The 13,757-nt window shown below is 43.7% G+C and overlaps 1 protein-coding gene across 2 annotated transcripts; it reads left to right on the top strand.

Moving 5' to 3' along the window:
• The first annotated feature begins 8,089 nt into the window (after positions 1-8,089).
• Positions 8,090-13,482, top strand: sgo1 (shugoshin 1). 2 transcript variants are annotated; one of them, XM_076300926.1, is made up of 10 exons: positions 8,090-8,212; positions 8,831-9,002; positions 9,138-9,319; positions 9,430-9,473; positions 9,579-9,664; positions 10,021-10,998; positions 11,186-11,380; positions 11,504-11,659; positions 12,346-12,523; positions 13,162-13,482. In XM_076300926.1, the coding sequence occupies exons 2-10, from the start codon at positions 8,855-8,857 to the stop codon at positions 13,295-13,297; spliced, it is 2,103 nt and encodes a 700-aa protein (XP_076157041.1). In that variant the 5' UTR covers positions 8,090-8,212; positions 8,831-8,854; the 3' UTR covers positions 13,298-13,482. The 2 variants fall into 2 exon arrangements, with proteins under 2 accessions (XP_076157041.1, XP_076157042.1); XM_076300927.1 differs by having other exon boundaries at positions 11,507-11,659.
• The last annotated feature ends 275 nt before the right edge of the window (positions 13,483-13,757 follow it).

The following is a 13,757-nucleotide window of genomic DNA, read 5'->3' on the forward strand; positions in this document are numbered from 1 at the left end:
ACACACACACACACACACACACACACACACACACACACACACAAACAGGAAAACAGGCACAGGCAAACACAACAACAAATCACATGGGTAACAATGTCAATTTCTCAACAAAACTTCCTTTCAATAAAACTGTGCATGAGGTAGTTTGAGGTGAGGGAGACGTACTTGGGGAAAATACACAGCCTTGACATTTTAACTGTCACATTTTATGTTTCTCTTGGTCATTTTCAAAATGCTAAAACCTAGATACTTTGTTGATGTCTCTGAGAAAACAACAAAGTAAGGAATGCGTGCCATGCGTGTGTGTATTTACCCTGATGCATCTGATTATTCTGTTGACAGCAGGCAGGCACCAGACTGTTGGTCGTTGGCAGGCTGTATGTCATGTGGGTAGGGGTGTGGGTGTGGCCTGCGTGGGTCGGGCCGCTGTTCATGTATGTGGGATTTATATATGGGAGATTGGAGAGGTACTGCTGATTGAGTGTGTTTGTGTGTTGCATGGGCTGCGTGTGAGTGTGTGTCTTTGACGGATAGTGCATTGTGTTTGACATAGGCACAAACACAACATGGTGCTGTGGATCCATCTTCAATGACGACAGGTCTGTGTAATTGCTCCTACAACTCAACAAAAGACAACCATGAGGCAACGAAACACAAGCACTCTGGATTGCATAAAAACAACAAACTACGGAAACTATAGTTTACCTCTCTTTATGATGCATAACACATGTAATGATCTGAAGACATCTAAGACATTCTTATGTTTTTCTACTGGGGAAAAAAAAGACCTTAAATGTGTTGGTCTTACCATGTGTCAACAGTAGGCAGGTTGACTATATGTTGATTAGGGTCGAGAGAGAGAGACAGTGAAGCTCTACGCAGTGGAGGGGGACTATGCATGGGAGGGGGGCCTCCTTCCTGAGATACATACACCTGTCCAACGCATGCTACGGAGAGACAGACACCCACCCTTTATTTGATTTAACTTGTCTATTCAATAAACGCTTTAGACAGACACTAGCCTTACCTGCGGGGCTGCTCAAGCTACCAATGAGGGAGCTGTAGGGTGGGAGGGTCTGTGTGTGGGTGGGGGGCTGGGGGAGCACTGACGGAACAGTCCCGGAAAAATAAGATGTTCTGGAGGCAGACACAAACGCACACGTTAGGCGCACGGCAAGTCATCAATGCGACCAGTTTATGTCACTAATGCTCCATGTTAGTATGTGGTGGGGCAGCCGTGGCCTAATGGTTAGGGCTTCGGGCTTGTAACCGAAGGGTTGCCGGTTCGATCCCTGACCCAGTAGGAAAAATGTGGGCAGGGGAAGTGGTTGAGCATTGCTCTCCCATGCCCACATCCACGGCTGAAGTGCCCTTGAGCAAGGCACCTAATCCCTCACTGCTCCCCGAGCAGTGTGAGGAAAACCCTGCTGATCTGTGTGTGTGTGTGTGAGAGAGAGATAGGGATACAGACCTCTGGGTGGTTTTGTGTGTCTTTAGTGGTCCCTTCCCTGTTTTCCGCCATTTAGCACGGCGATTCTGAAACCACACCTGGAAGAAAAGGATATAAAGAATCGTCCTATTCAACACAATTCAAATGTGTGTGTTCCAGCCATCTGGTATTACAATGACGAGCTTTACTGTTTTTAGGTACCAGAAATGTTGAAAAAGTAGAAGGTAAAATGAAACGAAATGCCACTAACCATGATCCTTTGGGGTGTGACTCCAACAGATGCAGCAATCTCCCTTCTCCGATCTCCATCAGGATAGTGATCATCCTGAAACAAACGCTCCAACTCCTGCAGCTGATCTAACCACAAGCATGTCAAGAACACACAAGCACACATATCCTAGCACATACAGTATATACAGATGGCCATCATACACATGAGGACCTATGCAATATATATTCATTTAAAAAAACTCAACTCTTTCACAAGTCACTTTCCTTTTACTTCGTTTTCACATTTTTTTTTGGTTAAAGCACTATTTGAGAGAGAGTGCACCCAGCATGCTTTGAACAATGTGGCATTGAAAAAAAAAAAAAAAAAAAAAAGAAGTTACACTTCAATGAAAGTCATAGAAAACCTACAATACGTCACATAGAAACTTATTATCTAGTTGAAAATGACGGTGCTCGCCTCCCCTTTACACCCGCCCACCTAGCTTCACAGCTTTAATCATATCTATTCTCGACATCGCAACCACTTTCGGTTTGGGACAACTGAAGTGAATCAAAAAATGACAAATTCAGTCAGGTAATATGAGCAAGTTGGTAGTTTGGTAGTTAATCCTAGAACTATATTGCCCTTCTATGCTACTATATTACCCTTATATGCTTTTATTTGTTATTATTATTTGGTTTTGTTTATGTAAAGCACATTAAATGACCTTTGTGTATGAAATGCGCTATATAAATAAACTTGACTTGACTTAATCCAGTGGTCGTCAACTTCAGACAGTAACACTTTTGCTATTCTATCCAGCTTGTCAGAATAGTTCCATACAGTGGAACCCAAGTGCAGCCCATTCTTTCACACAAACATATGGGCATTTTTGGGCAGTAACCAGGCGGTAACCAGGTACGCCATGCTGTTGGAGGTGCAAACAAACGCTGCATCGCCACTGAGATCACATAGTAAGGAGCTGGCTCAAGGGTTATAAAAGTATTTTTTCCTGTTTAGTTGTATAATGAAAGCTCAGTTTTTATAGCCATCCATGCGTGTTCACTTCTGGCTCCTTGGCTATGAATTTGGTAACTATAGCGGGCTATTTGACATCTTTAATACTAAACATATCGGAGCTGTCAAATGTTGAGTTACTCCAGTCTAGATTATTTTATATGAATCACTCCTATCCAAAGTAAAGTGCCTGTTTCGAATTTAACTGATGGTCAAATCAACCAAAACTCCGATAATGTTTGCACTTCCAAGTGGTCTGTGACGTATGTTTGTGTGAAAGAATAGACTGAGGAAATGAGGAAGAGGAAATGACCATACCGCAATGTCAAGAATACTGTAGGCCACACTCGGGCACACTCACCTGCTGAGTACAGTGTCCGTGTCTTCTTCTTGGGCACAGGTGGCAGTGCGGTGTGGTCAGCAGGAGGTGCTTGTGCTTGCGTGGTCAGGGGAAGCACTGGGTGGCCGTGGCCAGTGAAGCGTGTGTACTGGCGAGTGGTGTACACCTGCGTCAGCTGTACCTCCATTGGGGGAAGCAACGTGCTCACCTCCAGTGTTTGAGAGTTGAGGATGCCCGTCTGGTGCTTCCCCAAAGCAAGTGCCTCTGGCTGGGCATCGGGAGGTTGGAGGGGTTGTGCGACGTGTCTAAATGCCAGGCCTGCACTCAGGACGCTTTGCTCTAGGGACTGCTCACACACAGACAGGACACCACCTAGGGTCATGTCATTATTCGCTCTCTCCTCACATTCACTCCCAATCCTTCCTTTCTCCTCAGTGTCTGTCTCTCCACTCATCTTCCCCTCCATCCTTCTGCTCAAACACAACATCTCTCTCTCTTCCTTTACCTCTATCTGTTCTGACTCTTCCTTTACCTCTATCCTTTCTGACTCTTTTGCCTGATTAATTTCCTCTTGCTTCACTATTTGCGCCTCTGGCTCTTCTTCATGCTTCTTCTGTATGTTTTCCTCTGTATCTTTGCTCATCTTTGCTGTGGTCATTCTCCCACTCGTGTTCTCCCCATCCCCTGCTTTTCCCATCTCTGGTGTTGAGGTGTTGTTATGCTGTGCATAATTTCTTTCATTTTCCTCCTCATTATATTCTCTCTCTTCATCTGCCTCTTGCTTTCTTTGGTAATAGTCTCCTTCTTCATCACAGATCAGGAATGGACTACCTAAAGGCAACAGGGAAATTAGCAACATAAACTGACCAAAAAGAGGCTATCAGTATTCAGTATATCAGTATCTGTAGAACCTTTTCGCCAACATTTATGGAGCTGGGGAACTGCTATATAACATGTTGGTAGTCATCCCTGTCTACACCAACGCCTGTTATTTTTCCCCATTTTGTTACCTTTTGTTGTTGGGAATAGGCTACATGTTATGTTGTTATACAACTCATGAGCTACATTAAATAATTCTGAATGACACAATTCCAACCAGTTGCTGGAATTATGATATCCTCATCATGCTGTGGCACTGATTGTGTGGCACGTGCTACCAATTAGGGTTGAGGTTGATGAAACACCTGTGCAATTGACACTTTTTCCATGGATTCGGTAGCAGACCTCTTAATTTTTTCCATATGTTCGCCTACCAATTATTAAACTTTTTAGAGAAAATAATTAATGAAACTAAATGATAACGTCTCAGTTGCTACCTTCAAAGAAAATGTCTTAAAAAGTTGCATTAAGTTAGTGTGTAGGTTACACTGAGCGAGTCTTGAAATCCACTTACGTTACAACAATATGCCAAGCTAGACCTAAAATAGCCTAAAAACCTAAACCTTCATGCCGGTAGCCTGTGTGCCCAATGAATTTAGAGACCCACGTTGTGACCTTGATTGCTTCTAATCCTACAAACACAATTCGCTATCAATCAACTAGCAATGACTACGACTGTAACATTATACAACTTCCTAATGGCCTGATAATAGAGCGCTGCAAACAGCAATGGCCTCCCTACACAAAACAACTTTGACAAGATTTGGGAAAGATTGTAGTCTTTTGAGTAATGCTTGAATGGGGGGGGGCATAAGTTAAAAGAATCTTTTCCAAATCTTGTCGAAGTTGTTTGGTGTAAGGAGGCCATAAGCTGTTTGCAGCGCTCTATATCCGTTTCCAACCTCAATAAAGTTTCCACTTAATAATGCAATTAGCTTCATGCAAGTAATTTGGTAATTAAAACGTTAATTCATTTACCGAAGTCGTGCATGGACATATCCTCTTCCAACCGTCCTCATGAGCAGTAAACTAGCAATCAATTTCTGCACCCTTTGGTACTTTGCTCTCAGTCTGAGAAGATCTGAGACCATTAGCTTGATTAGACATCATTTACGGTGGTAGTCTTCCATTATCACGTGACACAAATGCACCTGCTAGTCGCACTCCAAATCGGGGTTGGAATAGGGCTAGGACTAGGGCAGATTAATTTTGATGTAGGCCAGCGGATTTGTATCAATTGCAAGTCGAAATCTGCCCATGAACGGAAGACTACTGATTATGGGAATGACCAGGCAGGACGCGGTTTTTGCAGTGAGGTGCGTCATTTTTATGTTGTTTCGTATCGGCTAAAGCGTTTTGCGCGCTGCTTATGCGCCCTGAGTGCATCGAATTGAAAAAAAAAATCAACTTCAAGCAGAAAAGCTTGTGTTTTTATGAAAACTGCCGTCCTGTTATCTTGAGACACCCAGCCACTGTCTTGTGACTGTCCTGTCCTGTGACACTCAGCCAATGTCCCGTGTTCTGTTAGTAGTGCCCGGAGACACCCAACCACTGTCCTGTGACACCCAGCCACTGTCCTGTAATTGTCCTGTCCTGTTAGTATAGTGTCCCAAGACCCAGCACTGTCCGAGACCCCCAGACACTGTCCCGAGACACCCAGGCAATGTCCCATGACACCCTCAATGCCTCAAACTGTGTCTTGAACTGTTGGCAGCATGAATCCCTTCTCATGGATACTATCTTTGGGTCTAATAAAATGAAGTAAAGACAACATTTTGATACAACTACCTTAATCATTTTTAACAAATTGGTTTGCACTAATGCTGCACATTTGTATTCTGTCATTTTGTCAATCTGTCTGATACAACTAGATTGCTTTGCTCAAAGGAAAAGGCCTTATGTCAACTTTTTGTCCTTATAAACAAGGGAAGACAAAACCAGTTCAATGATGCTGTATGAATTCAAATTGCCCAGTGAAGGTGGCAGTATGTAGGCCTATGTTGACATATGGTTCGAACCCCGACCAGTAGGCACGGCTGAAGTGCCCTTGAGCAAGGCACCTAACCCCCTCACTGCTCCCCGAGCGCCGCTGTTGTTACAGGCAACACTGTGTGTTCACTGTGTGCTGAGTGTGTTTCACTAATTCACGGATTGGGATAAATGCAGAGACCAAATTTCCCTCACGGGATCAAAAGAGTATATATACTTATTTATACTACTTATTTTCAAGCCTCACATGTCTCTTATCACCCCACAAAAATGGCAATGACATTAAAAGAAATATCTTTGCATGTTGCATTTTCTTCCTGATCCGTTTGTAGGCCTATTAATAACTGATTTGTTTGTGTATGGTTGTGTTGTTTTGAGTGTATGATCTTTATTGTCAACACAAAAAAGACATCAATAAAGAAAGGAATTTAAAAAGACAGATTTCATTGTTCAGACCTGCACTGTGTGCCACATTCATCAGCGTGGACTGGCAATGCCAACCACCGACCTCAGCACAATGGGTGCTCTAGCCTATCTTCACCTTTGCACCCATTGTGGAATTTGCCAGCAATTTAAAACTGCTGTTAAAACCTTCATGAATTTAATATTGCCCTATTTTTGTTGAATGGTTTTAATGGTCTGTGTAAGGCCCTTAGGGTCAAGAACGGCTTCATTAAATAATAACAACAATTCTATCAATTATTATTATTATTATTATCGTTATTATTATTATAATAATAATAATAATTATTATTATTATTATAGTAGTAGTTCTAGTAATATATTGTTATAGACTGTTCTAGAGGGGGAGCTGTTCGACTTTGTACAGATCGCAGAGGGGGAGCTGTTCGACTTTGACGTGGAGGTGCGTCCGCTGTTGGAGGTGCTGGTGGGCAAGACCATGGAGCAGTCGCTGCTAGAGGTGAGGGAGGAGGAGGAGTTGGCCAGCCTGCGGGCGCAGCAGCGCGCCTTCCAGGAGCTGCGCAACGCCGAGCTGGTGGAGGTGCAACGGCTGGAGGAGCAGGAGCGACGCCACCGGGAGGAGAAGGTGAGCCGGGGAGGGAGGAGGTCAGGGTCACGGCTCCCACACACAGTTGCGTGCGTTGCAGTGCTGGAGACGCATCCCGTTTACTTTATATGGGCTTACGTCATCCATTGCCGAACTGAATTGTGGGTCCGTTGCGTCGCGTTGCCACTCGGAGCCCTCATAGTGGCAATTTATGAACGCACCCTATATTAGCTTTAGTTAGACTTAAGACTTTGCACTTTGTCCACCTTTTAAATGAGGGCCCTTACTGTACGTACACACCGCCGCCGCGGTGAGCTGCAAAAGAAGCTCTGGCCACCCTGTCAAGGACGCTTGTCAAAGAGTACGGGGAAGCTTTGGACGCTTTGGCCGCTCTGACGTGGCAGCATTCTACGTTGCTTGTCGTTTGCCGCTGAACCGCGTCATAGCTCATTAGCATAAAGTTGACCAAATTTCACGTTTCTGCTTGACGCTCAAGTCGCTCAAGACGCCCAAAAGGCGACGCCGACGGATTTGCCCCTTCTTGCAGCTTAGAGAAGCCAGCTTTCATTGAAAATGAATGACTTCCTGTATCTTTTGCAGCTCAAGTCGGCGGTGGTCTGTACGTACAGTTAGCGTGTCTTTCCTCACTAGGAAATTCTATTGGTTGTCACCCATAACTTTCAGTTTAATGGGGCCGTTGTGGGAAAGCACAGACAGAAGGAGAGACAGACATAAAGAGTTTTGGGAATGAATTGAGTGTACACTCGACTAGTGCACTTGGGAATGAATTGAGTGTACACTCGACTAGTGCACTTGGGAATGAATTGAGTGTACACTCGACTGGTGCGCTTGGGAATGAATTGAGTGTACACTAGACTAGTGCACTTGGAATGAATTGAGTGTACACCTCATAGCTGAAGAAATGTAGCAAAATCAATGTATAACAATGAATAAACTATTCTCCTTATTATATTTGACCTACATTCTAATCTGTTCCCTGTTCAATTTTAAATATTATTATGTTGTTTTGTATTTATGTGTCGCTTTGGACAAAGGCGTCTGCTAAATCCATAACCATAACCATAACCATAGAGGATTTTTGACTCTGACTCGCTACCTGGAAATGACGCAGTTGCAACTGGTCTCCATCCACCAATGATATCACTCTGCGCCTAATTCGAATCCTTAGCTATCGCTAGCTAGCCATGAAAGCGAATCGAAGGAGATGAACGGCATGTTGTTTATTGTTTTCATCACCTCACAAATTGAGTTGCTGTACATTGACCAGATATAAACGATCCATTGTAGAACCAAGCGGTAAGTTGTGTAACAAAAACTACAATCGTTTGCGTTTCTCTCTTCTGTGGGAATCAGCTCGTTGTTTGGTAGCTAACGTTAGCCACCCAGGTAGCTTCTAACGTTAACGTGAATGTCTTGATGACATTCGGGGTCTTAGGTGGGCTAACGTTAGCTGTTTAGGATTGTACGCCTATTTAAACAGTTACATTATAAACCTTAATCAGTCAGGAATACATGCCTATAAGCTACAAAATCAGCAACACCACTTTAACACAGCTAGTTAGCATAATAGTCATATGGCCTCGGTATTGGCTAACATTTTACATGTTGTCACGTTATGCTAGCCAGTTAACGTTAACGTTAGTCAGGCTGCAACAGCTAACGTTAACGTTATACTAGTTGTATACCCGTAACGTTATGGGTTGCACAACTAGCCATGCATTTAACAAATCTTTCGAAAACCACAGGTCCTCAGAATGTGTTAACAATAAGCAGTAAACTACTGTCATGTTCCAGCTTGGATCAGCTTATTTCGTACTCAAAACATATGGTTAGAGCATTACTTAATACATCAAGGTAGTTGTTGTTGCAAGATTGGGAAGGACAGTCAGTGTTTAACGTTTTGTTGCAATCCAGTTCCCTAGCTGGTTGGGCACAATCATGGCACGAGAGCGGGCGACGCAGCCCCAGAAAAAGTCTTTCCAGCAGAGTCTGGATGACATCAAAGAGAAGATGAAGGAGAAGAGGAACAAACGCCTTGCAAGCGCGTGCGCGGTCAACAGAGGGAAGCCAAAAGGCAAAACAAATGGTGAACTACAAATCCTCGAACGCACAATCTCTGGTTTCACCACCTTATTAGCACATTGTATTAACCATATTAACTGATATGGAGTGATCATGGATATAATCAAAACGTTACTATCTATGTCCACCTGTGGTTCAGGTCAGGTGAAGCCCTTTGTGCTGAAGAGTGTGCAGGTGAACAACAAAGCACTGGCTCTTGCACTTGAGGCAGAGAAAGATAAAGTGCGACAAGCCCAGGGGGTCATACTGCAGCTGAAAAGAGAAAGACAGGCCCTCTTCTTTCATCTGTTATTACTGAAACGGACTGCCTTAACAACGCAGGTGAGTACACATATTTACATGTTATAGTAACTTTGATAATTGATTGTTTTGGATATTCTCTTCGATCACTGATTATTAATACCGGTATTGGACTTTCTCCTTTGCTTCAGAGTTCCACCCCTGAGCCACAACGACAACTGGATTCTTCTTCCAGGTCAGCAGTTTGCAGTGTTTGTAGTAGTAGAGGGTGAGATGTGAAAGCATTCTGGCAAGTAAGATGCACAGGTGTTTCAACATAGCCATACTTTGTGTTTTGCAGTGGTCTATCGGGTTCTAAGAAAGGGGCTGGAGGTGATATGTGTCCTGACGACTTGGCTAAACAACCAGTTGAGGCTGTCAGCACGGGTAGGTGGAAGAAAACACACTAACAACAAACTTCACGCCAGAACACACAAATTCCATAGGAACAAGTTTCAAATCTACTGAAGGCCATTGTAACCCAGTCTAAATCTGACCATTATCTATCAGGGGGGCAGAATAACAGGAACCTTCAAAATGCAGGTTGTCTCTGTAGAGCATGTTATAACACTGTTAATGACTTGGAAAAACTATTTTTCCCCCTCCCATTTTATTCCCTGCTGCATTGTGCAAATGCTGAAGAGTGTAATATTTGCAGTACAAATAAAACAAGGAACTGCTCTGTGTCATACTATGTAAGAATATCCCTTTTATATATACCATTGTGTGTTTTTCCTTTCAAGGCGGCCATTGTCATGATAAGATATCACCACAGTTACCGGCAACGGTTGGAACAAGGCGTCGACGTAAAACTGGTGGACGGAGGTCAGAATGTATTGATCCAGCTTATCCACCACTTGCTGCTACGGAGAACGCAAGCACACAGGACCAAGAATCTCGACTGGTTGAAACTCAGGAGGAGGTAGAAGAAGAAGCTGGACTTCATGATTGCAGTGAGATGATGGAAACTTGTCTTGAACCACATAATGTACAGACTAAGGTGCACCACGCCCCTGAGCAGCCCAAAAAGAGAGGTCGACCCCCCAAACAGGCAACTCAAAAACAGGCAGCTCCCAAACAGACGGCTCCCAAACCCGCAGCTCGCAAACAGACAGCTTCCAAACAGACATCTCAGCTCTCCACCGAGGGGAACCAACCCCAAACCCAGATCCCGGATCCCCCTTGCCCAGTGAGAGGGAGGCTGTTACAGACAGGCCCACATGCCCGAAGGGTGGTTGCTGCTCCGCTGAAAAGGCCCTGGGAGAACAGCCGACCTCGCGCGCGCTCCAAGAGCCGAGATCGCACAGGTGTCCGTGCCACACAGCCACCGCCTAGCAACTCTCAGAAACACCAAGCCCCCAATATCAACTCCTCCCTGAATATGAACGACACGTTTGACTTCGACTGTGAGGAAGCAGTGCACATGACCCCTTTCAGAGGGGGCCCCAAGGCAGAACAGCGCTCAACTGAAACGGCTCAGGATCCACCTCAAGAGGACACTCAGGATCCACCTCAGGAAGACACTCCGAAGACTAACAGCTCATTGTCTGAGGATGAGGAAGAAGGTGATAGCTTGTACATTCCTAACAGCAGAACATGCAGGAGGCAGGATGTCCACAGTCCCCCCAGACGGGCACGCTCAAAGAGAAGGGCTGCGCTCCAGGAGGCTAATCAAGGAAAGACTGGCCACCGTCGCACCTCGGACATCAAGCCCCAGACAGGTAAGAAATGTATTGTGTTCTTGAAGGGCATGGTAATACTAAGCTGGAGGAGTTACAACATGTAATGAACTAGCTCCTTATTAAGGAAGTGACTTGTCCGATTGATTTTGTCAGTTTGATTTTATGGGGTAGCAGCCTTTGTATTAGTATTCTGGTCATTATTTAAGAAATCCATTTAATGTTCTAGAGAGGGATTCCAGGAGGACAGAAGCTATCATTGATGACCAAACCGAATCCTCTGACAAAGAAGGGCTCAGAGTCTCAGAATCCTTTGGCGCAGGAATCCAGCCTCTGCAGTCTCCTTGCACCGAATTACTCCCCGATTCCCCGGTGTTTGTTTACTCTGAGAATCTCGACCTGTCGGAGTACAACAAAGCCACTGGTACAGATATGTGTAGTCTCTACTTAGCCACTTCCGCTCCTTGGCCTCAATATACAGATATGCAAACATTACTTACACCTTCGGTGTGCTAAACATCACTGCTTATCCTTTTATATATTTCAGCAGACCTGGAAGATGAAGGGCCAAGGTCTCCAGCTTCTTCTGATATGGAAGAGGAGCTTTTGTTGATTGAGGACCCGTTATGTGGACTGCCAAGCCGAAGCCAGTCTCTGGGGCTGGAGCGAAAAAAGCCCTCACTGAAATTCAGGAGATGTGCAGGCAAGGATCATTTGTTGTTATCAGTGTCTTTATGGTTAAATGAGGGTTCCCACGGTCATGGAAACCCTGGAAAAGTCCCAGAATTGTAAAATCCCATTTTCCAGTCCTTGAGAATCATGGAAATCAGGAAATTCTTTGAAAGTTTGTCAGTCATTTCATAATTAGCCCCAACCTGCACCATAAAGTAAACAATTTTGTACCTATACACCGTGAACATTTGTATCAGAGAGAATGGGTGGGAGCCCTGTGAAGACATAGTCAGGGACCACTTGCTATACCTTCAGAGCACCAGTGGGTCGAGAAGAACCACTGGGTTTGAATGATTCATCATCGCTACTCGGCTACATTAATCAACTTTCTATGTTGGGTATTTAACAAGCACTAGCTCATGGACTGTATGACTGGCTTTAAGGACTGAGTACCTCTCTTTTGTCTGCTGCCAGTGCCTTTCACTTTCACATATTGTTTGTCTTATTAATTACTTGATACAAGTCTTTAATGGGACCAAATGGTTGATTGATTGAATGATTTATAATGACTGATCATTTGTTCATGTCACATTTATTTATTCATTCATTAGAATTTGTTCCCATCGTCTATACAATTTTTTAAATATACATTTTTAACAAATTGTGGTGGTGAGTGATGTTGGTTGTTGTTACAGCATGTCCTCTGTGTTTCTGCAGGTGGAGCAGTGGTACGGTCAGCGGTCGGCGTGGCTCTGACTGACATGACCAATCTCTCACCAGCGGCCCGGCGAGCCCTCCCTTCTGTTCAGAGCCATCCGCTCCCTGGCCACTCCCCCGTCATCCGTAAACGCAGATGCACTGCTGCTGTTGATTACAAGGAGCCTTCAATTAGCAAGTAAGCCTCAGTATTATATACCCTACATGTTCTAGTGATATGTGCAGTATATAGATATGATTTCAAGGTTCATGGTCAAGGTTTACTCTGATTAAAGAAATTTATATTGCTAGGGGAAAAAAATATCTCTTTAGGGTAAAGACATAGGGTAGACATTCCATTGCTGTCTCCTTTCAATTGGTGTCATACCATCATAATCTAAACATGGCTGAACTTCAGTTTAGTCTAGACCTTGACACCCCCACCCCAAATACTGTCATAACACCGGGAATACACATGGAACTACATAGACAGTAGATTACCCCTTAAAGGTGTACTGCTACACCGGTGTGAAGGGAATGTTGGAAAATGAACATTCTAAAAAATAGCAACATAGAATTTTAGAACCTTGAATTTTTGTGGAACGGAATCGGAATCTTATGTTAGAATGTTCAAAAACCCACACCTTTTAAGGGTTAAGCAGAGACAGTGTAACAGATGCAGTGGCACTGATCTAGGTTTGGCATTTACAGGCATTTACTTCGTCTTACACATAATTGGGTTATTGGGGTAACACTTTTTTGAAAAATATATTTTAAAACTGCAATAGAAAGTTATTTTGCTGACCCTAGCTCTCCTTTTTCACCTCTTCTCTACAGGAAGCTGAGACGTGGTGATAAGTTCACAGACACAAAGTTTCTTCGCTCACCCATTTTCAAACAAAAATCTCGCCGCTCACTCAAGAGGATGTCCAGTCTCGGGAAATATAATGAATCATTTGTAGGGTGCCATTGACTGTCTTTCTGTGTAGATGCACTCTTAACTGTTTGCTCGTCCCCTGTCTTATCTCTGTCCTTTTTAAGAAAACCATGATTTATTTTACATGATTTATTTTATATACATTTTACCTTGTATCATATCTTTTACATGATCATTAAAGTTTGATAGACACATCAGATTAGAGATCACTTTTGAAGTTATTTTATTATGCCTCTTGTCTTTTATGTCATGACTCGGCCCTCTATGATTAGGATTGTGTCGTTGATTTGAAAGTCTTGGTGTCTCTGAGTTCAACATTTGCTGAAAGTGTTTCATTGAGATGTTCCTTGAATGAGATGTTCCTTGAATGTGAGGAGTTCACTTTTATATTTGACATCAGTATGCAATTAACTATTGGCCTTGGGTTCACTTACAGCTTACAGCTTTCAGTAGCGTGTAGGAGCATGAAGAGGAGCTGCATCATTTCATCATTTAC

The sequence above is a fragment of the Alosa pseudoharengus genome, unplaced genomic scaffold (genome assembly GCF_046254945.1).
Source record: "Alosa pseudoharengus isolate Yale_2024_CS ecotype anadromous, Long Island Sound unplaced genomic scaffold, YU_APseudo_1.1 YU_APseudo_1.1_scf_23, whole genome shotgun sequence".
Classification (NCBI taxonomy): domain Eukaryota; kingdom Metazoa; phylum Chordata; class Actinopteri; order Clupeiformes; family Clupeidae; genus Alosa; species Alosa pseudoharengus.

Coding starts and splice junctions, on each gene's coding strand:
- sgo1 (XM_076300926.1), top strand. CDS start 8,855: ATGGCACGAGAGCGGGCGACGCAGCCCCAGAAAAAGTCTTTCCAGCAG. Junction 9,474..9,578: donor CAACTGGATTCTTCTTCCAG/GTCAGCAGTTTG, acceptor TGTGTTTTGCAG/TGGTCTATCGGGTTCTAAGA. Junction 10,999..11,185: donor GGACATCAAGCCCCAGACAG/GTAAGAAATGTA, acceptor TTAATGTTCTAG/AGAGGGATTCCAGGAGGACA.